Source organism: Peromyscus californicus, unplaced genomic scaffold (genome assembly GCF_007827085.1).
Source record: "Peromyscus californicus insignis strain IS unplaced genomic scaffold, ASM782708v3 Scaffold_3__1_contigs__length_106647218, whole genome shotgun sequence".
Taxonomy (NCBI): Eukaryota; Metazoa; Chordata; class Mammalia; order Rodentia; family Cricetidae; genus Peromyscus; species Peromyscus californicus.
In genome coordinates this window covers 21,527,092-21,551,013 of record NW_026294551.1, presented here as the reverse complement: position 1 = coordinate 21,551,013, position 23,922 = coordinate 21,527,092, and the positions used below count along the sequence as shown (strand labels likewise).

Here is a 23,922-nt window from a genome sequence, read left to right as displayed (position 1 = left end):
CTGACCGCCGCAAGGGACTCTGGGAGTTGTAGTCCGCGTGGAGTTTCCTGGGTAGAGACAGGGTCTCTCCGCCCTAGAGGAGGGGCAGGGAAGGCGAGAAGCGGTTGCGTTTCCTGATTGGCTGAGCGCTTCGTGGCAGTTGGGGCGCGAAAAGCTGTTGATAGTTCGAGGCTGTGGTGGGAATTGCGTTTTCCTCAGATTCGAGGCAAGGACAAGCATTGGAAGGAAAGGAAGAATCCAAGAAGATTCTGGAAACAAGCTAAGGAAGCCAGTTTATGGGTCCCGTGGACTGTCCCAGGGCTCCGAAAGACTTCTGACGATGGAAGGACCCTCGCGGCCTAGACTGGCTAACTCCAGTGACTTCCAGTTTGGAGCAGTTGCCACAGAGACCATCGAAAACGCTCTGCTTCACTTGGCCCAGCAGAATGAGCAAGCAGTGAAGGCGGCGGCGGCGGAACGGATGGGCAGCTTCAGGGAGACCCGGATCGTGGGTGTGGATGCAGAGTGGGGAGTCGGGTTTATGGGAGTCTTGGGAGCACTAACCTTTATTTTTTTCACTCCAGTATATTTTGTTAGTACCCTTTTTATGCTAGGTCGTTGGGCTCGTTAAGTGATGAACGAGGCTTCCCAGCACTCTTACTCTTGATTCCTACCCCCACCCCCAACCCCCCACTCCGACCCCGGCCCTTCTCTTGTCCTTTTTTGAGACAAGGTCTTACTGTAGAGTCCTGGCCTGGAACACTCTCCGTAGCCCAGGTTAGCCTCCAACTCACAGAGATACACCTGTCTCTGGCTCCCAAGTGGTGGTGTTTAAAGGCGTATGGCATCGTGCAGAGTTTTACTCTGCTTTTTGTAAATATGCTTAGAGTGCTTATTATTGACATTGCCTGGGATGGAAAGATGAAACAGCAATATAATCATTGCTCTCAAACTGTGTACTTTGGGTGGGGATACTAAGTATACCAACAAGTAGGTACAAGTGTGGTTAGAATGATTGCCTTAGGGAATACAAGCTATTATGAACATTTAAAGGAGTGATAAGCTGCGGTCCAGGGATAGTGACAGTTGAGGTGCACCTTGAATGAATGGTGACATTTTGGTTGAAGATAAAGGGAATCGCATCTCTACCAGAACAGGATACCATGAATAAAGCTTTGGAAGGCAGGAATGGGGAGAGGGAGTGGAGGGTACAGTTGTAGCCCAGGTTGACCAGAGCATGTAGAAAAGCAATAGAAATTAAGACCAGGAAAGTAGTTTGGAGATATTTCAAGTAGGAATTTGAATGTCAAGGGGGAGGTCTTTATACTTGGTTTAGCAGGAAAATGAAAGTTACTAAAATTTGTTATTTAATTTATTGTATGTGTATGGGTGTTTTGCCAGCATGTATGTATATTCACCCTGTGTATACTTGGTGCTAGAATAAGCCAGAAGAGGGTGTTAGATCCTCTGAAACTGGAATTATAGGCAGTTGTGAGCCACCTATGTGGGTGCTGGAAATTGAACAGATCTGGAAGAGCAGTGCTCTTAACTGCTAAGCCATCTTTCCATCATGAAGACACTGAAATTTAAGTGAGGAAGCAGTGTGACTGTAATTTTTGCCTCGGTAAAAATGATTTCTGTATGTATAAAGATAAAGGATGGACTTGACTGGAGAAGGTGGGCTAGAGGAGCCCATCTGTAGTCAGAATGATAATGGTGTGTGTGTGTGTGTGTGTGTGTGTGTGTGTGTGTGTGTGTGTGTGTGTGTGTGACAAGAATGTATTTAAAATGTCCCAGAGACAAACATCTAGAAAGCCAAATTTTCATTTAAGAAATAAAGAAGGTAAAGTTGATTGCCAAAGGGTTGAGCCTCAGAGACTGGGAACATAGTGGTGCCACTAAGAGAATTACATCCACACATGCAAAATACAGAAATAAGAAAATGTGACCTTTGTTTTAGGGGGAAATTGTTTTGATTTGGATCTACTGAGTTAAAGATATTTGAAGATCATCCAGAAGAAGGTTAATAGCAGATTATTTAAAAAGGTTAGAACTAGATAGAAATAAAGGTTTTTTAATTATTTTCATGATACTCCAAGAAGGAGAGAAGAGAAGCAGGTCAAGGACAATTCCTTAGGGAAACATTTTGTGTTCAGGGAAGAGTCAATAATACAATGAGCTGCATGTTGTGGCTCAGGCAGTAATCCCAGGACTCAGGAAGCTGAGGCAGGAGAATTGCAAATTCTAGGCCAAAGTGAACTACATAATGAGTCTCAGGTTAGCCTAGCCTACGATACACCAGTACCCCATCTCAAGAGTCTGGAAAGATGGCTCAGCAGTTAAGAACACTTGCTATTCTTCCAGAGGATCCGGGTTTGGTTTCCAGCATCCACATGGGCAGTCTGAAATCACCTCTAACTCCAGTTCCAGGGGACCCAATCTGTTCTTTTGATCTCTGCAGACACTTGCACGAACGTAGTGCACATATATGCTCAGTCCCACACACATACACATAAAATAAGGGACTGGAGAGAAGGCTCAGTAGTTAAGAGATTATGCTGCTCTTCCAGGGCACCTAAATTCAATCCCCTGCAACCCACATGAGGCAGCTCACAACTGCCTCTAACTGCAGCTCCAGAGGATCCAACAACTTCCTCTGGCCACCAAAGGCACTGCACTCACTCACACACACACACACACACACACACACACACACACACACACACACACGCATATACAATTTTTAAAAATCTTTTAAAAAGTAAAATAATAAAGCAAAAAAAAAAAAAAAGGAAAGAAAATCCACCAACAAACAGTAGTTGGGGAGACAGGCATAGAACCTAACATTTTTGAAGCCACCAGGAGGGTTGGGAAGGGTAGTGGTCAGCAGCCGGGAAGATCTTGGAAACAAGAGCAAGGTATGACGTAGTTCATTCGGCCTAACCCAAACTCGGTTTCCTTGAGAAACTAAAATAAAAACAGAAACAGTTCTCCGAGTAAGTCCTAACAAATCTAAAACAAAATCAAAGATCTGGGAACAAGCATGCCCTGAACTAGGAAATAAAGCCCAAGGTCCAGCAAATAAAAAGACAATGGTCTGGCTGGTAACATACAGTTGTGTTCAGTTCTCTTCCTCGATGGAGAGTGTTAGCAGGGCTGCGGTCTTTGTAACAAAGCTTTGTGTATAAATCTCTTTGTAACTTGTAGTAGGTATATTGCTAAACTGTCTTTTGGTAGCTTGACTTTGGTTTTTTTGTAGGTTTAAAAAAATTTTTTTGAGACAATCTAGCCTTCAATTTACTATGTAGGTGAAGATGTCCTTGAACTCCTAATCCAACTGCCTCCACCTGCTGAAGTTACAGGCATTTGCCATCATGCCTGATAAATTGTTTTTCTTCTAAGAAAGTCAGATTTTCTTGGAAGACATATGACAATATGATTATGTGCATACAGGCTGAGATAAAAGATCTCCAATCTGTAATTCTTTGCTGATCAATGATAAAGGTTCTTGGATCTGCAGTTTTCTTTACTGAGAACTGACATTTACCCTGTTTCCACCCTCTAATGATATTGCAAACTAAATAGAATTTTATCTGAGGCTGTTCTTTCAAAGGAAAACGAAGCAGGATAAAATCTTGCCAAAGTATCTTACCCTCCCAGCCTCTCAATGATTCTTCCCTTCTAAATTGGGTTGTGTTCTCTGAGTCAGGGGACGTTTCTTCCAAACAAGTCACTCCACAGTAACAATAGAGATTTACACAACAAACTGGTGGTGGAGAGGTGGTGACCAGCTGCAAGGTGAATTGTGTTTGTAAAGCAATGGGAGTTCTGCAGAGGGTGGTTACTAAACAAACAGTGTCATAAAGACTATTGAAGCTCCAGGAGAGACCTTTCTGTTCCTGCCAACATTCCACTGAAAACAGAATATAAGGGTTAGGGTGTTTCATCCATCCAAGAATCTTCCATGAAGCTAGGGGTTCCCAGCAGGAGGTAGAGACCAACTAGGCCAGCTGGTGTATGTTTGTGTGTAACTGACCAAACCTTTTATTGGCTGAGACGCACAGGAAGGCTCAAGCCTCACGCAGGGAGCTTGGTAGGCCCTTGACGCTGGCATGAGTTGGCCTCCCTCCCATGCCTCTGATCTGCCTCCGGGCAGCCAAGGGAACTGAGCTGGGCTCTGGTTGCTCCAGTCTCGTCTTTCTCACCTCCTGACCCTGTCCTCTCGGCGCCATCACAGCTTTCACACAATGCCGGGTTCACAGGGCGGCTTGGGTTGCATCTTGTGAATTCAGCTCTTCTCTCCTGTTTTGGCAGAGTTTGTTTTCCTCCTGTCTGAACAATGGTGTCTGGAGAAATCTGTGAGCTACCAGGCTGTAGAAATCCTAGAAAGGTAAAGCCTGTGCCTAAGGCCTTTGTGCTGGTGCCCCTCAGAATGGGCTGGTGCCTAGATCTTTCCACAGCACTAGCTGCCCCTTACCTAGAAGCTGGCCTTGCACCCTTCTTTGACTTGCAAATGTAGATCTCCTAGCCAGCATCTGTTACTGGCAGGATCAGTGGAGCATGTCTATAGCACAGAGTCCCCTGGTTGGTGTGATTGTGAGTTACTCTCCATCCCTTTCTTCCTTTACAGGTTTATGGTGAAGCAGGCAGAGAACATCTGTCGGCAAGCCACAGTCCAGCTGAGAAATCATAAGACAGAACTGCAGAAGTGGAGGACTCTGAAAGAGCAGCTTTTCAACAAGTTCACCCTCCGCTTGGTGTCCTGTGTCCAGCTGGCCAGCAAACTGTCTTTCCACTACAAAGTGAGGAGCTGGGCTGCTCGTGGGCACCTGAGTGTTGGAAGGAAAGCAGCTCAGGGAAGGTGGCTGTGGGAAACCTGCTTCTAAGCTAGGTGATACTACTCATGTGGAAATTCCAGAGCGTAATTACGCTTCCTAAGCATACCTCCTGAATCCACACACAGTCACACAGAGGCAGTTATTAAATAGCCCGGAGTTCTGTTCCCAAAGTATAATTGCTGGACAGATGCCATCATTCATACAGGTCACCTTTCCTCCCCTTGGACTTAAGGACAGTTTACATAAGGTACCTGAATTACCAACATGCCTATCAGCATTAAAGGAGAATGATTACACCTAAAAAGGATACAATGTTTCCACATTACTATCCAGTGCCTTTACAATAAAATACCACTCGTTCAGCAAATATTTATTGAGTTTCTTCTATGGCTAGATGTTTCAGTAGATACCATGGCTACCACAGTAAAAAATATTGCCTGTGCTCTCAGGGAATCCCTTACCCAATGGGAAAAGGCATAGGTGTAAACAAGGTGAAAAGTTGATGTTAGTGTAAACCCAGGCCTAAGAAGAAACCTCATCAGCTTGGGGAGTCAAGGAAGTTTATTTCGAGAAAATGAATTATTGAAATTGGCAGGTGGGGAGATAGTGGCTACAGAGAAAATTGAAACAGAATTAGGGAGGGCAGGGAGAAAGGAACAGGCAGAACGGGAGGGGAATCCAGCATGGAGAAGGGAGAACCATGGTTTAACTGCAGGTAATCCTGCTTGCATGATTTAGTGGATTACCAAGAGAGAAGACCGATGTGGGCTTGAAGTGCTTTGTGGATGCTGCTGAGGCATATGACCTGCATCCTGACATCTGCCAGCTTTCCTCAGCCTTTTTTTTTTCCCCTCAGATAATCAGCAACATTACAGTCCTGAATTTCCTCCAGGCTCTTGGTTATATATGCACCAAAGAAGAACTGCTAGAATCAGAGCTTGATGTTTTGAAGTCCCTGAACTTCCAGATAAATCTGCCCACTCCTCTGGCATATGTGGAGATGCTTCTTGAAGTTCTAGGTACTTTATTAAATGTGTCAGATGTGGGCTGGAGACTTCCAGAGGGGAAAACAAATGTGCCCAGGGATTTGGGAACAGGAGACAACCTACCAATGAGGAACAGTTAGAAGCCTGCGTGTTTCTGGATGGCTGAAAATGTTCCCCCCAGCACTAGTCAGGGAAGGTAGCTCAGAGGTCTCAGCACCTGATTTCTATTTCGATTCATTAGGCACTTTCTTTTCTGTTTTTGAGACAAGGTTTCTTTGTGTAACAGCCCTGGCTGTCTTGGAACTCTTTTGTAGACTAGGCTGGTCTCCCAAGTGCTGGGATTAAAGGTGTGCATCACCATGCTGGGCTCATTAGGCATTTCTTATGGCAGGATCCAAGAGCTGGGTTGATGGAGAAGCATAAGTCAGAACAACTGTACTGTAATCGTATGTATGTATTACAGATGGAGATCTGTTCTTTAAAATTAACCTCTGGCCAGACGCATAACTTTAATACCAACAGTTGGGAGGCAGAGGCAGGTGGATTTCTAAGCTTAAGTCCAGCCTGTCAAGCCAGACAGGGCTACACAGCGAGACCCTGTCTCAAAATAAGACCTTCTGCTAACAGAGCTTTCATAGTAAGTGTGTAACAATCAGGAAGCACATTAGCAACGTATCCGCAGTATGTCCTAAGATTATGACTAGAGAACACAACTTCATGCTGTCTTTCATGCCCAAACTCTGTGTAGGGTACAATGGCTGTTTGGTCCCAGCCACACAACTACATGCAACTTGTCTGACCCTCCTTGACCTGGTCTATCTTCTGCATGAGCCCATATATGGGAGCCTGCTGAGGGCTTCAATTGAGAATTCTACACCCAGTCAGCTGCAAGGGTAAGAGACTGTTCTAGGGTAGGCCTTCCAGGGTTTCGTAGTAGGGTTCACATCATATGGATATGAGGCCTTGGGGGCTTGGAGCTTAATGTAGTACTTGCCCAGGAAATTCAATACCCAGCACTAAGAAAACACAGGTTAATTGGTTCTTACTGACTTCCATTATGTGGCTCACATGCTGATGACTGAACCCAATCAGGAGAACTCTAAAGGTTTTTACTATTAAATGTAAATTACTTCAAACAATTAACATTCTTTTCTAGTTCTTCTTTTGCAATTAGTTAACATTTGGGAGTGCTGGATTGCTTTTATAGTCACTTGAGGGGGAAAAGCCCGTCACATGGCTGTAACTTGGACAAAAGTATTTGATTACTGTAAAGTCAGACTGGCCAAAGCCTCACAATTACATTTGTTAGGAAGGGAGCTGGAAAAAATAAAAGGCCTGTCAGCCACCCAAGACACAGGTGCATGTTTTAATCCCAGTTGAGCTGGGGGACAATGGGACAGATCAGCTATTACCTGACCTCTTTTTTTCTGTGTCTAAAACTCCAAGACGAGCAACATGAACAACTCATAGTTGAAGTTCTATGACCCTAGAATTTAGAGTCACATTTCATACTACTTCCAAAATTAATCTGGTTTTAATTATCCAGGGAAAAGTTTATCTCTGTGAAGGAAGACTTCATGCTGTTGGCAGTTGGAATCATTGCAGCAAGCGCTTTCATCCAAAACCATGAATGTTGGAGCCAGGTACGCACCACTGAGTAGGGCCAGCATGATCAGAATTGGTTTAATAGAAAGCATTCCCTGTCATTTAAAGGAACACAGAGGACAGTGTGCAGAAGAGAAGTGCCAGGACCCAGGAACTGATGAACAGTCAAGAAGCGGGGGCTGGAAAACTAGAGCAGGATGGAAATGTTTCCATTTTCTTCTGTGAAATTGGAAATAGAGGCTCAAGTTCAGTTTGTTATCTCTCTTTATAATTTCGACCCACTGTTCTAACTTTAACAGAGGGAAACAACTAACTAGAGAGTCCATGTGAACACTATCAGGGCCATGACACTTGGCCATCAGCAAACATAGGAATCTGGATTTAATTTTGTGTTCAGAAAAATGAGAGCTTGTTAGGCTTGGGACTGTATCTCAAGACGTATTTCTGTTTGTGTGTGCATGAGTGTTTGTGCACTAACATGCTGAGGTCTTCTAGTAATAAGACCCTGTCTTTCTGAAGGTTGTAGAGCACTTGCAGAGCATCACTGGCATTGCCTCGGAAAGCATTGCTGAGTTCTCTTACGCAATCCTGACTCACAGCGTGGGCACGAACACTCCCGGGCAACAGCAGCCTGCTCCCCACAAGGCCGCCAGAGCTCTGCGGACTGCTGAGTCCTCTAACACATGAGGCTGGCTAACCCCACCACACAGCCTGTCACTGTATCCTCCTCCTCCTCTTTGTTTACTTTCATACTCAGGGTACAAAAGTTCCAAGTTTCCTTTGAACAGCACTTTGTATTCCAATTTCAGGCACTTTTTTTCTGTATCAGAGAGTTATGGTGGACAAACATGTCCTCTTGTGTCATAGGAGGCTAAAAACATCAAAGAATTGGAGGGAGTTAGATTATGAAATTGGTTCATTTTTGTTTGACAAGACATTTACTTTTTCTTAATTTAATCTAATTAATTGGGAACATCAGACATAGAGATAAGTATTACCCGTGGTTTTCAAACAGACTTTCAGTGACTTTGACTGGTGTCTCGGAATAGCCTTCTTCCTTGGCTACCTACCCGATAGCTGTTCGTTCGTTCTCTTTCTTTCTTTCTTTCTTTCTTTCTTTCTTTCTTTCTTTCTTTCTTTCTTTCTTTCTTTCTTTCTTTCTTTCTTTCTTTCTTTCTGTTTTTTTGAGACAGGATGTCACTATTTGGCCGTGGCTGGCTTGCAACTCACTATACATACCAGGCTGGGCTGGAATTCAGAGATCTACTTGCCTCTGCCTCCTGAGTTCTGGGATTAAGTACCATCATGCCTGGCTTACTATTTTATTTTTTAAACTAAAATATGTTTCAAAAGAATTTCTACAAAACTGACCAGAACCCAATTCTTCCAGAATACAAAATACTCAATTTTAAGGAAAAACTTACCGTCACACCTCTTGGTAATTAACAGACCATAGCAAATCCTTTATTACAAATAATTAAATCTCTCCATGTCTCAAACAGTATCAAACACAATTTCGTAATTCTAACAGATAGCAGAGTAGGCATTCAATACTAGAACTGTGTGAGGAAAGAGTTAAACTTCCAGCTTCTGACCCGGTTGTCATTTTCCCACATCATCCAGCTGTGTGCCACCAACATCATCTCAAAACTTTTCTGTTTCATATTTTAAGTGCAGGAAGTTGAGAGAGATAAAATCCAGTGAAAACACATCACTGTCAATTCAACTAACTTAAAAAAAAAAAAAAAACAAAGCAAATTTAAATTAGTTGTTTTCAGGGGAAAAGAGGGAAAGGAAAGCATGGGGCTGAGTGAAACCCATGGCAAGGGCTGTTTGCTATCCACAGCATTTTGTAGCTCTGGAAACTATCTGTCATAGGGTATTTTAAAATAAAGTGGCTTTTGTTTCTTTTGGTATTGTAAACATGTGGTTTAATATCACCCAGATTTAATTTAAAGCATCTTCCAAACCAATCCAAATATAAAACCTTAAAGGCAAACATCCCCTAGGGAATAAGTCACTTGTTATAGAACTGTGAGGACACCCAAGCAAGACCCCACTTCAGATTCGTCAGCATGAACTTGAGTGCTTTCGTCCATTGCTCCTCAGAGTTAAACTGTGTTTTGATGGAATAGGAGCCGCCACTGCCTCCAGTATCTTCAATCTTGCCTTTCTCCACATCCATCCTGCAGATGGACAAAGTGGAACTCATTAGAAACAGATCCAAGTCAAGTCAGCTCAGGCAAATGGGCAGGGACTTGATCATGAGACCATTCACGTCATTTTATCTAACAGAACACTTGGCGGAGAACTGCTGCTAGTGTGTATTTTGGATTTGCCTGAAACCCTAAAATGAAAGGCTGTCATTGTCACTGCAGAGTACAAGGACAGGACACACACCCACACAGATGAGAAGTCTGGAGCAGGAGGGGAGTGAAGGTCACAGGACTCTTCACTGTCTGCCTAGGCATCCCTGAACTTGGGGCAGAAAGGGAGGCAAAGAAAGAAAAACTCCGTACTAGGGTGTGAGAAAATTCAACTTTACTCCTTTTCTCACTACAAAACCCAAACCGACTTTTCAGATCACACATCCTTCTGCCTCAGCCTCCCGAGTGCTGGAATTATAGGTGTGCCCCATGTCACGTGGCTCTCAAACGCAGTCTCTTGAACTAGTCTCTATGCTGGGCTGCTACACTAAGAGAAGCGTTCTTGTACATTTCCAAAGGCTGCATGAAAAGCCTTTCCAAAATGAGCCTGCAAACTTGAGCTCTGTGCCACAGAAATCCCCATTTTCTTTACTCCAGGGACTAGGTGGCCACACTCGGTTCTGCTTGCAGTATCAAATCAGTCCTTGCCCATCAGTGCCATGTAACTGTACGATCTTTTCTTTCTTGCCATTTTTCCATCTATTTTCATTCACTGGCCCTTTAATTCAGTTTAGTCCCTGCTACAAGTTGACTGAGCCCTAAGAGGATAAGAGTGAACTCTCACCTGTAGGGAAGACAAAATCGTGTCTCGCCTTTCTCCACCTCTTCTTTGAACTGCTGCACACAGTCAAGAAAAGCTACCATTGCATGGTCAAACTTGTTGTCCCAGAAAAACCGCAATCCCCCAGAACAGTATAACGGCAACTCCTGCCCAAGAAGAGAGAACTGGCTTTGGGCATGTCCCCAGTCATTCCCTGCCCTCCAATCACCCAAGCTTTGTCTGCACCCACCAGAACATGTATTACAGTTGACTGATGTCTTCTATCACCTTCAACAACTCCAACAGCCCTGGTCAAAATCAACTCACAGCAGCTTCCCTACCAATGGAAATTTACTGAACTCCAGTATATTCCCACCCTCAAGTGCATGCTCTCCTCTGATCTGCCCAGACCCTTTCTCAACAGGCTGTTGTAGGAACCTGAATTTTCTCTATAAACTCCAAAGAGCTAAGTCTGAATAAGATGTTGAGATAGTCTGAGAAAGAAACTGAAAAATGTCAGCAGGTATGGAAACTAAACCTTTTTTTACAACACAAGGTCTTATGTACTTTAGGCAAATGCTTTATCTCCAAACTACATCCCTAGTCCCCAAATGAACCCATTGTTAGGATAAACAAGAACTCTAACTCCCAGAGTACCTTAGACTTGTCTGTCAGAGACTCCAGATATGAATGATTTCCATAGGGAACAAGTCGGTACCTAAAGTGGAGATGCAGAGAGATGGCTACAGGACTCCTACAGTGATTATTGCAAAGTTGCAACCCAGTAATTTTCAATCCGCATCTTACCCAAGGACTTTATTATTTATCATTCCCACCTACCTCCAACTCCCTATAGAGTCCATGTTTAAAGACTTAACTAAAAAGATTTCATCTATTATATAACAGGGTATTTATCAACTAATGTGTTTTGGCTTTGTTTTGTTTTTAAAATGACAGGGTCTCCCTATGTAGGCCAGGTTGACCTTGAACTTTTGATCCTCCTGCCTCAACTCCCCAAGTACTGAGATTACAAGTGTTCAGCACTGTGCCTGGTACTTTGGATTAGAAAGTGGGTTGCCCTTGTTCCAGGATAGCTATGAATGAGGTTCAACACATTTGTAGACCACAATATCATGTCATAGTATCAAAAGGTTGAACACACTGCTAGGTTTGTAAAAACAAACACTGAAACTTCATTAGGGAAAAATTAGGTTCTGGAGACTTTTGGGACCACTGCTGGAGTCATGCAGTTTGATGATGATTGCTCCATGACATTACAGGCAAGAGCCCTGTGCTGAAGGGAAACAGTGCACAGGCCCTTCACCCACAGGAAATTCTGTCTGCTGGCAGCAAGGGCTCTTGCCATAGTGGAGCAGTACCATGTGGTATGGACAGACTACGTCAAAGACCCACCTCACCCCAGGTGCTATGGAAGAGCTGCGTTTTCTCACCTCTGAAACTTCAGACCCATCTTATTGGCTAGCGCGTGGAGCAGCAGCACTGTCTGGCCCCAGGCAGCATTGATTTCATTCCACTCCACAGGAACACTGGGTAAGCGACCTAATCTGAAGTTATTGATTGTGCCAAACTGTCCACTGTGCCTACAGAGAAGGGCAGAAAGGGGGTCAGGGGAGAAATAGAGATTTCCCATTTTCACCCAAAACCTAGCACAAACTCTTTTCCTTATCTTTTTTTTTTTTTTTTTTTGGCTTTTTCGAGACAGGGTTTCTCTGTGTAACTTTCCGCCTTTCCTGGAACTCGCTCTGTAGCCCAGGCTGGCCTCGAACTCACAGAGATCTGCCTGCCTCTGCCTCCCGAGTGCTGGGATTAAAGGCGTGCGCCACCACCGCCCGGCTTCTTTTCCTTATCTTTAGATGCACATATCTAAGCTTCCCTTGGCTGCCCCAAACCTAAGGCATCGTCTTTCCCCCTGCTGTTTCGATGTCCAAGCAGAACTGAGTCATTGAATACTCTCATGCTCCTCCCCAAATAAAAAACAAAACCAAAAACAAATACCAAAGCCAAACAAACCCACCAGGCTCCACTGAGTCTGCCTCCTACCTTCCTCTCTTTTAGATTTATTTACTTTTACTTTATGTGTATGAATGTTTTGCCTGCATGTATGAATTTGCACCAATGCATGCCTGCTGGATTTCCTGGAACTGGGGTTACAGATGGTTGTCATCCACCATGTGGGTGCTGGAAATTGAACAAGTTCTCTGCAAGAGCAACAACTTCTCTTAGCTGCTGCAGAGCCATCTCTCTAGCCCCTCCTACTTGTCTGAAGTCTGTCCACTTCCCTCCGTCTCGGTGCTGCTACTCTTTCCCAGTTTGGAGTCCCAGCAACATACCTCCTCCCAGATTATTTCTACCATCCACAGATGCAAATGTACTCATACCATGTCCCTGTCTGAAATGTTTCCATAATTCCCTCTGCCTTTGGGATCAATTCCAAATGCCTTAAGAATGGTGATTCTCCAGTTTCATATCCGTCTCTTGCCCCTTTACACTCAATCTTCAGTCATAATAAGATCCTTTTAGTTCTTTCAATCTGCCACTCCCTTGCTCCTGTTTCTTTGCACACGATGTTCTCTTTGCCAGAACAGCTCCTCCTCTGTAGACATCTATTTCACCCCTCAGCCATATCAGCCTTCTCTGGGTGAAATTTCCCATGCAGCTTCCCCAAATGAGAAGGTAACCTTTCATGTTCTCCCAGCACGCTGGGCCCATTACTTATGCCTTCTTTCCAGGGAATAAGTAACTGGTATACTGTACATTGTCTGCTGTGCTCTCCTGGTGCTTAGCACAGTGCTCTCCACACAGCAGACACTCAGTAGTTACTAATTCAGTAATCAATACATGAGGGAGCCTGTAGTTTATAAATCCACACCAGGGCTGGAGGTGGCTTAGCTCTTAGGACCACTGGCTACTATTCCACAGGACCCAGATTTGAGTCCCCACACCCACACTGAGCTCACAGCTTTCTGTTACTCCTATCCCAAGGGGTCCGACGACCTTCTCTGGTCTCTGTGGGTGCCAGGCATGCATGTGGCGCACTGACATGCATGCAGGCAGACACCCATACACATGAACATAACAACATTTTAAAAGCAGCACCAGGAACAGGATTTGGTGGGCAGACACCACTAATCGCCTGTTGGTTTTTGTTTTGTTTTTTCATTTTTCTAAGACAAAGTTTCTCTGTGTAGCCTTGGATGTCCTGGAACTCACTCTGTAGACCAAGCTGGCCTCAAACTCACAGAGATCCTCCTGCCTCTGCCTCCAGAGTGTTGGGATTAAAGTTGCGAACCACCACTGCCTGGCTAACCACTCTAGAATCTTACTTGTAGGCACTCGAGTGTGAGCACTTGAGTGTGCGCCCACGTACACCACACATTAGACCTATCCTATTACAAGGAATGACATAAACCTGGCTTAGGTGAAGATGACCTATAGTGCCTCTTCTATGGGCAGGTGGTCACACTGGTGTGTTGCTAACAGATATGAAATGCTTCCCAGATGTGCCTCTCCCAACCCCCAGCGCTCATTACCAGATATGGAAGGTTGCATTAAAGACGTTGGTTTTCTTCAGCTTGTCCAGCTGCATCTGGGCATACCGCATCTGGTTTTCTACGCTCTTCAGCTCATCATCGAGCTCCAGCTGCTGTCTTTTAAATTCACTGTATTCCCGCTGGTACCTGTGAGCAGCCAAGGGGACCATAAAGGGCTGACAGTGGAGGTTGCAGGCTCTTTCTCATCATTCTACTGAAGGATTTACTCTAGTGGTGTAGTTATATCTAATTACAGATCTCTACATTTGGCATTGATTCCTCTCAGAGGAATGTTTTGCCTACAAGGTATAAAAATGTCTCAAATTCCAGATGCCCATATTTAAAAATATAGAGGAAAAAAAAGGACTCTCGTGAACTATGACAAAAAAACTTCTGTATTTTTTATTTTTTTCAGACGTGAAATAATTAAGAGTGGGTCTCTTAGCCAGACACGGTGGTAAATGTCTTTAGTCCCAGCATTCGGGAGGCAGAGGCAGGTGGATCTCTGAGTTTGAGGCTAGTCTGGTCTACAGAGTGAGTTCAGGGCAGCCAAGTCTACTCAGAGAAACCTTGTCTCGAAAAACCAAAAAGACTGGGTCTCTCATGACATTTATTTATTTGTGTGTGGGCGGGAGTTGGCTCTCTCCACCACCAAGTGGGTCTCAGGGACTGAACTTGACAGGAAGTGCTTTAACCCACTGAACCATTTAACTGACCCAAGAGTGATGTTTTCAGAGCCCTGGTGCCGTCACTCTACTTAACTAACAACATCCTTTCTTCACTTATTATGTCAAGTCTCCATCCATGGCCCTCCCGACACTCGTGGAAACAAGCCCAGAAACAACATGCAGGATTTGGAGCACACCGGCACTGACAGCTGACCTAATCAGACATGTTCAGCTGGAAACCATTCCCTCTCCTGGGGCTAGAGGCAGGAAGGCAGAAGAGCAGGGCAAGCACTCACTGAGCTTCCTCCTGATCCAGTCTCTCCGCCTCAGCCTGGACCTTCTCCAGGTTTTCTGCCACTACCTTGCGGTTTTTTTCCACATCTTCTAGCTCCTGGATCAGCCTCTCCTCCTCTAAGGCCAGCTCTTTCAGCTCCCTCTGCAGCTGTTCACTGTCATCCTCATTCATCTGCTCGAGGATCTCCAAACAGCGTCTGCCAAGCACACAGGTCTACTGACTAGAGGGCACCTGTTGTTCCACGTGCCTGAGGGAACAGTGCTCTTGAGTCCCAAGGGCCCAGCAGTCTCCCTGGCACAGACCCTCGCCCTGGAGGTACTTACTTGTAGTTCTGACATTCATTTTCAGTGACATTGAGCTGAGTGTCCAGCTGGTCTAAGAGAGTATCTGTGCATTCCTCACACAGTGGGTGATCCACATCTGTCTGACCCGACATGATGTCAAAAAGGTCTCCAGTGACCTGGAAGCATGGGACAGTCAGCTAGGGCCTCTCCTGGGCTATCTGCCAAGTCAATCCCTCTAACAACTACACATAATTCTTGACAGTGAAGCGAGGCCAACTTGCCTTGAGTCTTCGGCTGAGATTCTCCATGGTGCCACCATCAGATGCCTCCCCGATCAGAGTGAAGCTATTAGCGCTTTCTGTAGACATCATCCTGCAGACAGCCCCCCGCCCACGGGCCACATGAGGGAGCAGAGAGGCCGCCTCCACCTGCTGCTCAAGCTCTGGCTGAGGGGCCTCAAGGTTCATACCCACTCCTAGCCCGACTGGACCTCCCAGGGCCACCTATCTCCCAAGGGAAGGCCATGCTGGTCTTCCACAGGGGCACTACTCAGCAGGTTAGCCTGGATGGACTAAGGAGAGAGAGGGGACATCAAAATTGATATGGATGTTTACAGCAAAAAGGAAGGAGAATCAAGAAAGACCATTTTTTTAATATTACACTACTTGACATCAACTTTTACCTGCTACATTCATGAGTACTAAGAACCTGAACATCTAACAAGTACTACTAAAAAACTTCTCAAGAACCCATCTCAATCACCCCCTCAACATCCCTCACTTCTTCAACATTAGTGGTACTAACCCTTCTCACTGTGGGAATGGCTACAGAGGAAAAAAGAAAAAAAAAATCAATGCTGAAAGGTCAAGTATAAGGGAACACATCTTTCCTAAAAGAGCCAAAAGGCTAGATGATAACTCATCTACATCACTTGGTCCCAAGTCCTACTTCCTAGGTTTAATTAAAATTCCCTTGGCCGTTGGCAAGAAACAGGGGACTGAGGACTAGTAAGCACCTGGCTGGGGGGATGAATCTTCGAGAGACACCATCCTGGCGAGTTTCAATAAATGGCTCCTGAGAAAGAAATAAGAGAGCATTAGAATTCTGGCAACTTAAACTGGAATCTATTTCCCCCAAAGCCTGAGAACTATTTGACTTTAGCTTAGATTGATAACCACAAAACTTGATAAACCAGAGCAACTTAAGAAGTGGGTAGTGTCTGGGCTGGGAGATGGCTAAGTAAATACCACTCTTTCTATTCAAGGAAGAGGGCCCAAGTTCAGATCCCCAGTTAAACAAACAAATAAATGGGGTACAGTGATACACGCCTTTGCTCCCAACACTCTGAGAGGCAGAGACAGGTAGGTCTCTGTGAGTTTAAGGCCAGACTGGTCTACATAGCTCAAGAGCCAGCCAGGGTAATATAGAGACCCAGTCTCTGAAACAAACAAACCAAAACAACAACAAAACCCCCCCACAAAACAAAAAACAGAAAAACAAAGGGTGAGCAGGGTGGTGTGCACCTGTAATTGCAGAACTGGTAGATCTTCCTACCACTACCCCCTCAATCCTGCCACCCCCACCCCCGGCCTAAGCAGCCAGCCAGCCTAATCTGTAAGCGATCAGGTCCAGGCTAAAGACTGTCTCAAAAACTAAGGTGGAGACCCACACAGTCTTTGTATATGTGAACTAAGAAAGGGTCCACGGCACTGACAACTTCCAAGTATAAATTGATGATTGCATTCTTTGGTGGGGAACAGCATTTCCTAAGGATACTATACTTTATTTGTGGTTCAATTTGCATTTTCTCAACATTTACCAGTTAGAGAAGCAAACACCCTAAATCATGATACAAAGAAAAAGGCAGAACAGAGTGCAATGAAGCTTGCCATAGCACAAAGTAGACCACTTATTTTTTTTCTTTTTTAGAAAGGAAAACAATGTTTACTTTAGTGCACGTTAAAGAAAGCAGTGGACCTGCCAGTACCAGGACTGCATGCCTACTGTCAACATTTGAATAACATTTCTTCACGTTCAACATTTTATAGTATCCCTGGCTTCAGCTGCCTGCCTCTTTTGCTTCTTGGCAGGTTTTCTCAGCTCCTGTATCCTACACTGCCTGCAAAGCATGTGGCCAGAATTAACAGCCCCGATCCACTTCAGGTTTGCTTTTCTGATGACAGCCAGCCAGGTGGATATACTCCCTCATTACTCTGGCAAGATAAATCTCAGAGGTGAAGCCGACGCCCTCTACCAGGGAGCTGCGCCACAGAATGGAGCTCCAGGTGCCCACCAGGGCTTGAGTAGGTCTTCTTCCTAGGCTTCCTTCCCTTCCCATCTCCCTTTTCTGCTTCCTACTAGAGTCCCCTAGGATGCTCTCCCGAATAAGTCACTTCTACTTAAACAATGAGCTGCTCCCCACAAAAGGAAAGCAACTCCAAACATCTATCTTTATTAATGAGAACCACCTCTATTACTGTTGTTGTTGTTGTTATTTTATCATCATCACTGCACAGGGCCCATGCAAAGCAAGGGCTCCATCACTGAACTACACCCCCAGCTTTACCACTGATAGCATTAAAATTTAAAAAGACATATATTCTAACACTGCTCATCTGTTATGTCTATGGTAGATATACAACCCACTGTCCAAACAACATATGTTTGTGAACAGAGAGGAATACAAACAGCAACTATAGAGAATAGAAGATATGAACCAAGAATGCCCTGGAGCAACCCAAATACACAGGTCAGCCCATCTCTGGCCTTAGTCATTTACTTTTAAAAATTACACTCATTTATTTGTGGGTGTGTGCACATGCTATAGCACAAAGAAGGACAACTTAGTCAGCTGTCATGCTGCTGTGTGGGGTCCAGGGTTTGAACTCAGATTGTAAGGCTCTGAGCCCAGGCTGGCTGGAAACCTACAACAATCTTTCTGCTTCAGCCTTCCAAGTACCTAGAATTACAAGAGCCACTATGCTGGTCTATAACCACAATTTTTTAGCCATTTTAAAAATATTTATTTATTTATTGGTGTGTGTATGTGTGTGCACAAGTGCACACACAAACTCAGGTGGTCAGGATGGATGGGTGACAAGTACCCGTAACCACTGAACCATCTTGATGGCCTTATACTTTCTTTTTTGTTGTTGTTATTGTCGTGTGCCCCCCCACCCCCAAAAAAAAAAAAAAACAGGGTTTCTCTGAGTAGCCCTGGCTGTCCTGGATCTCGCTCTGGAGACCAGGCTGGCCTTGAACTCACAGAGATCCGCCTGCCTCTGCCTTCTAAGTGCTGGTACCATCACTGCTCGGCTATAATTGTGTTTTTTAACAGATGCCTTATTCAGCAACCCTGTGCCTTGGGATACACTTTGGTACCTCCAACGAGCCATAGTGGACCGACCATGAGCAACTTTCTTCTTTTCTTTCTTTCCCTGCAGTGCTGGGGATTGACTGTAGGAACTTGCACCTGCTGGGCAAGCACAGCCCAGAGCATAACCCCAGTCCTTAACTGCCTTTCTGTTTGTTGTTTTGGAGGTAGGGTCTCATGTATACTGGGATGACACCAAACCTGCTACAAACATAAAATGCCTTTGAACTTCTGATCCTCCTGCCTCCGTGCCAGTTAATGTGATGCTAGGGCTCAAAACCAGGGCTTTGTGCACGGTAGACAAGCTCTCTCCTAACTGAACTACATCCCCGGCCCCTATTTTTGTTTTGGTTTTGATATATGTATTGCAGGCTGGTCTGGAACTCACCATGTAGCCAAGGCTGGCCTCGAATTCATGACCCTCAGGGCCTCAGCCTCTCAAATGCTAGGATTACAGGTGGGCAACATAGTGTCTGGCTGGAATACCTCTTCATCATTTTTTTTTTTTTTTTTGTGGTTTTTTTCAAGACAGGATTTCTCTGTGTAGCCCTGGCTGTCCTGGAACTCACTTTGTATTTGTAGACCAGGCTGACCTCAAACTCACAGACATCCACCTGCCTCAGCCTCCCAAGTGCTGGGATCACAGGTGGGCAACCCCATGTCTGGCTGGAGTATCTCTTATTAACCAGTCTTTATTACTACTCTCCAAAGTCTGGGGTACCAAATACTCTGCAGCAAACCAGTTTGTACCCTGGTGTTCTCATGTCGGCCTCCCACTCGGCACATCGTAAGGAGGATGGGGAGAGGGTCCTTCTATTACCTCTCCTGAGTGAGCCTCTTCCTCCTGGGTCTCCCCTGGCTTCGCCTGGGCTGTGGTAAGTAATGGAGCTAAGGGCAAGGAAAATCCTGGGTCAGAACAGTCTTACCAAAGCAGGAGAGCATCCCAAAGCATGGCAAAGAACCCAAAATGGCCGCATTACCAGCCCCAACCCTACCATCATCTCTCTCTCTCTCTAGACAGGGTCTCACTGTGTACTCAGGAGGCAGAGGCAAGACAATCTCTATGAGTTTGACGCCAGCCAATGGCTATAGAGTAAGACTCTGTCTAAAAATAAAAAATAAAAATAAAATGTTTTTTAAAAAGAAGAAAATAGCCGGGTGGTGGTGGCGCACGCCTTTAATCCCAGCACTAGGGAGGCAGAGGCAGGCGGATCTCTGTGAGTTCGAGGCCAGCCTGGTCTCCAAAGTGAGTTCCAGGAAAAGCGCAAAGCTACACAGAGAAACCCTGTCTTGAAAAACCAAAATAAAATAAAATAAAATAAAAAGAAGAAAATAGGAGCTGGATAAATCATTTAGCAGTTTAGAGCACTTATTGCTCATGCAGAGGACCTGGGTTTGATTCCCAGCACCCACAAGGTTGGAACTATGTAGACAGACCACACTGGTATTGAACTCACAGAGATACACTTGCCTCTGTCTCCTGAATGCTGGGATTAAAGATTTGTGCCACTATGCCCCCCCCCCCCCCCCCCCCGCTTTTTTTTTTTTTAAATCTTTACATAAAGATCTGTTTTCTTCCCCCTCTTCTTATTCTGAGAATGTTAAAATTCTAAAAGCACATGGGTATCATGACATTAAGAGTCATACAGAAAGAGTTACAGTCTTTATGTCCTAGCCACTTACTTCAAGGTATTTCAGGGTAGAGAGGATTGATCATGTGTCAGTAATTGTTGAAACTAGGTGATGGGCATGTAGGAACTCATTATATATTTAAAACCTTTTAAAAAATTATGTGTATGTGTGTACGTCTGAGTATGAGGTTGTGCACATTAGTGTAGTGACTTTGGACAGGAAGAAGGTGTCAGATCACCTGGAAATGGAGTTATAAGCAGTTGCGAGTAACCTGATGTAGGAACTGAACTCAGGTCCTCTGGAAGAGCAGTAAGCTCTCTTAGCCACAAAACCATCCCTCCAGCCCTTTTCCCTCACAAAAGGTAGCATAACGGAAGGAATGAAAGAAATTCCTGGGAAGCTGTAACCTGTCTGTATCCATGTATCAAGAATGTAGAGTTGGGGGTGTGGTTAAGTGGTAGAACACTTGTCTAGCATAAGCTGGACCCTGGTCTCAAACCCTGGCATTGGAGAGGACAGAGGAGAGCCAGGTACAGTGATGCATGGCTATAATCCTAGAGCTTTGGAGGTGGAGAAAAGTCTATCATGTGTTTAAAGCCAGCCTGGGTTATATAGTGGGACTCTATCTCAAAGACACATCAGCAACAACAAAAGCATAGCTAATATACACACAGTGGAAATCTATTCAGCTATTTTTTTTTTTAAAGCACGAACTCCTGTCATTTAAGACATACATTAAATGAAACTATCCAGGCATAGAAAAGCAAGCACTGAATGATCTCATTCCTATGCGGCTCATCTCATTGATGCTGACAGCAAAATGGTGGTTCCTAGGGGCTGCAGGTGTGGGAGAGACGGGTAAAGGCCAACAGGCCAGTTAGGTAGAAGAAGTAAGTTCTGGCGTTCTATTGTACAGTGGTGACCATGGGTAGCAACAGTCACTGCACAGCCCCGAAAAGCCAGAAGGGAAGATTAGGAATGTTTTTACCTCAAGGAAATAGTCAATGTTGGAAGAGACAAATGTGCTCTGATTTGAATAATTATATGTGTATTCAAACATCAAATGGTATCCACAAAGGTATCAGATTTTAAAAATGTATCGAAAAGTTAAAAAATATATAAGACTGGGCATGGTAACACATGCTTTTACTCCAACACTTGGGAGATGAAGCATGGGCCCTGTCTTTATCTTGCTTATAATTTCAATATACAGCAATTTACCTTTAAAAATATGAAAAATAGGCCGGGCGGCAGTGGTGCACGCCTTTGACCCAGCAGCTGGGAGTCAGAGCCAGGCAGATCTCTGTGAGTTCGAGGCCAGCCTGGTCTACAGAGTGAGCTCCAGGACAGACACCAAAACTACACAGAGAAACCCTGTCTCGAAACAAAACAAAACAAAAATGTGAATAATAAGCCTGGTGTGGTGGTGCATGCAATTAATCCCAGAACTAAGGAGACAGAGGCAGGACAATCTCTATGAGCTTGAGGCCAGCAATAGCTAGAGTGAAACTCTGTATAAAAATAAAAAATAAAAATAAAAAGAAGAAAATAGGGGCTGGAGAGATCATTTAGCAGTTTAGAGCACTTGTTGCTCTTGCAGAGGACCTGCGTTCAATTCCCAGCACCCACAAGGTTGCTCACAACCACCCATAGCTCCAGTTCAGGGGATCAAACATCCTCTTCCGGCCTCTTCAGACATCAGGCGTTCATGTGGTGGAGAGGTATACATGTTAGCAAAACACTCATGCACATAAATAATAGTAATAATGAAGAAAAATAAACTAAGGTATACAGAGCTCCAACAAAGCCTAATGCCAGGTCCGTGAGCCTGTTTAGACTCTATTGACCTCTCACTTCTTCAGACTTCGCGACTCCCACACTCGGGTGGACCTCAGTAAAGTCTAAGTCACATGACCTCTCTAAACATCAATTCTTCACCTGTAAAAGGATGCAACCATGGCACTTCTCTATTCTTTTTGTTTTTGGAAACAGGGCCTCATTCTGTATGTAGCCCAAGCTGGCCTGGAACTTGAGGTAGCTCTTGCTTCAGGCCCCCTGAGTGCTACAATTATGGATATGAGCCACCAAGCCTGGTTTCCAGGTGGATTGCTTCAGGGACTAAAGGAAATAATAAATAGAATGCGCTCGGTACACTGTAAGTTTGTTATATGTGGATATTCCTTTGCTCTGGAGACAATGTCAGAACGCTTAGATCCCTGCTGAGGAAACCGAAAACCAGAGACTGCCACCACAAGACCAATGTCCCCAAAGTTGCCCATTTCCCACGTTCTTGACACCCTCTTCCCACGGGTCCTGCTGACCTGTAAGTTCCTGGATGGTGACTCGGTCCAGGATCTTGAAGCTCGTGTCCAGTTTCAGAGGCTGGCTGCAGCGCTGGCACACGAAGCTCACCTGCATGGTGCTGCTGGACGCCTTAGACCCCTCCATGCCTGCGGCAGTGGAGAGAAGACGATGTTAAGAATCGCGCCCTTGAACCTCGGACCCGAGGCCACCCTCTGCCCCGGTGGTGGATGTGAAGAAGAAAATCCCGGTCCGCGCCTTTCCCTTGGGAGTGCTATGACACCAAGAGGACCTGCTTCCGGGGCAGAGCCGGGCTAAGGCAGTGGGGACTCCCGGGCGGGGGAAGGGGCCGTGCAAGTGGTTGTCAAGGTTCCTGGGCTTCTTCCTAAGGTCTCATTTCAGGCCCCGACGCTCTTCACCTCTGGACCCCAGAGCCCGCCGCCCAGGCTCGCTCTACCGCGGGGGCACGGTAGCCTCGGGTCCGCCCCAGAGCGAGACCTCCAGAGTTCCCATCGCCCGGTCTTCAGCTACTTCCCGGTCGGCTAGCAGAAGACTTCCGCCCGGGACCAGACGTGACGTCTGACGGCTGCTGACGCAAGGACCCCTGGTCCAGATCCCTGCTCACCCGGCTCGGGGCGCCACCCAGAGGCTGAGAGGGGAAGCGCAGCATGCGCCGGCCGCTGTGCTGATTTAGAGTCCTAGGGATTTAGATGTGTTACTTCCAAGTGGAGCTACTTCTATTATTCCTTTGGGGTCAGTTTTTTTGTTTGTTTTGTTTTGTTTTTATGGAAGGTGAGTTTTTAAAGTGTCTTTTGGGAGATTCAAGTTGTCTTCTAAACGCCTCTGAGGGAGTGCGTTTGGCAGGATGGTAAATTTTGTTATATATATACATATATGTAATAAAATGTAAATAAAAAGGTGGTAGTGGTAAGGGGTTGAGCATCCTGCTCTGGAGATCATACAAGCTTTTTTAAAAATCCAATTATTAAATTGGATTTTAATCCAATTATTAAATTGGTTAGGAAATGTTCAGCACTATTGGATTTGGGGAAGTTTTATAAAATTATAAAGCTAAATCATTTAGGGGGAACTGAGATGTGGCTCAGTAGTAGAGCCCATAAAGTTCTCCCACCCACTACAGAGACAGATATACTCACACTCATTTTTATGTTGGTTCAGGAATAGATGGGTCAATGAACCAGAACAGAATTAAAAAATACACTAAGGATACAGACAGATTTAGTATGTGACAAAAGTGGTATTTCAAAATAGTAGTGTGGGCTGGGCACATGGTGTCCTATGCCTTTAATCCCAGCACTCTGGGAAGCAGAGGCAGGTGGATCTCTATGAGTTCGAGGGTCTACAGTGAGTTCCTGAACAGCCAAGACTACACAGAGAAACCCGTCTCAAAAACCCAAAACAAAACCCAAACCAGGCCGGGCG

The 23,922-nt window shown here is 45.1% G+C and overlaps 2 protein-coding genes across 5 annotated transcripts; one reads left to right on the top strand and one right to left on the bottom strand.

The window, feature by feature from the left end:
• Positions 1–67: 67 nt before the first annotated feature.
• Positions 68–9,166, top strand: Cntd1 (cyclin N-terminal domain containing 1). Of its 2 annotated transcripts, XM_052756292.1 has the most exons (7): positions 68–491; positions 4,294–4,369; positions 4,610–4,781; positions 5,674–5,836; positions 6,552–6,696; positions 7,350–7,446; positions 7,928–9,166. In XM_052756292.1, the coding sequence occupies exons 1-7, from the start codon at positions 320–322 to the stop codon at positions 8,093–8,095; spliced, it is 993 nt and encodes a 330-aa protein (XP_052612252.1). In that variant the 5' UTR covers positions 68–319; the 3' UTR covers positions 8,096–9,166. The 2 variants fall into 2 exon arrangements, with proteins under 2 accessions (XP_052612252.1, XP_052612251.1); XM_052756291.1 differs by lacking the exon at positions 4,294–4,369 and having other exon boundaries at positions 402–491.
• On the bottom strand, positions 8,844–23,032 carry Becn1 (beclin 1). Of its 3 annotated transcripts, none has more exons than XM_052756276.1 (12): positions 22,899–23,032; positions 22,500–22,628; positions 19,367–19,434; positions 16,189–16,247; positions 15,455–15,545; positions 15,213–15,349; positions 14,891–15,085; positions 13,927–14,073; positions 11,827–11,976; positions 11,033–11,093; positions 10,400–10,542; positions 8,844–9,594 (listed from the first exon to the last, which is right to left on the bottom strand). In XM_052756276.1, the coding sequence occupies exons 2-12, from the start codon at positions 22,624–22,626 to the stop codon at positions 9,426–9,428; spliced, it is 1,347 nt and encodes a 448-aa protein (XP_052612236.1). In that variant the 5' UTR covers positions 22,627–22,628; positions 22,899–23,032; the 3' UTR covers positions 8,844–9,425. The 3 variants fall into 3 exon arrangements, with proteins under 3 accessions (XP_052612236.1, XP_052612238.1, XP_052612237.1); XM_052756278.1 differs by lacking the exon at positions 22,899–23,032 and adding an exon at positions 22,772–22,871; XM_052756277.1 differs by lacking the exon at positions 22,899–23,032 and adding an exon at positions 22,738–22,828.
• Between the last annotated feature and the right edge of the window lie 890 nt (positions 23,033–23,922).

What these genes read in the sequence shown, in the direction of transcription:
- Cntd1 (XM_052756292.1), top strand. Translation starts at nt 320, where the DNA reads ATGGAAGGACCCTCGCGGCCTAGACTGGCTAACTCCAGTGACTTCCAG. An exon ending in CAGGGAGACCCGGATCGTGG is followed by an intron (nt 492 to 4,293) that starts GTGTGGATGCAG and finishes CTGTTTTGGCAG; the next exon opens with AGTTTGTTTTCCTCCTGTCT. An exon ending in AACTGTCTTTCCACTACAAA is followed by an intron (nt 4,782 to 5,673) that starts GTGAGGAGCTGG and finishes TTTTCCCCTCAG; the next exon opens with ATAATCAGCAACATTACAGT.
- Becn1 (XM_052756276.1), bottom strand. Translation starts at nt 22,626, where the DNA reads ATGGAGGGGTCTAAGGCGTCCAGCAGCACCATGCAGGTGAGCTTCGTG. An exon ending in AGATTCATCCCCCCAGCCAG is followed by an intron (nt 15,546 to 16,188) that starts GTGCTTACTAGT and finishes GGCTGTCTGCAG; the next exon opens with GATGATGTCTACAGAAAGCG. An exon ending in AATGAATGTCAGAACTACAA is followed by an intron (nt 15,086 to 15,212) that starts GTAAGTACCTCC and finishes TGTGCTTGGCAG; the next exon opens with ACGCTGTTTGGAGATCCTCG.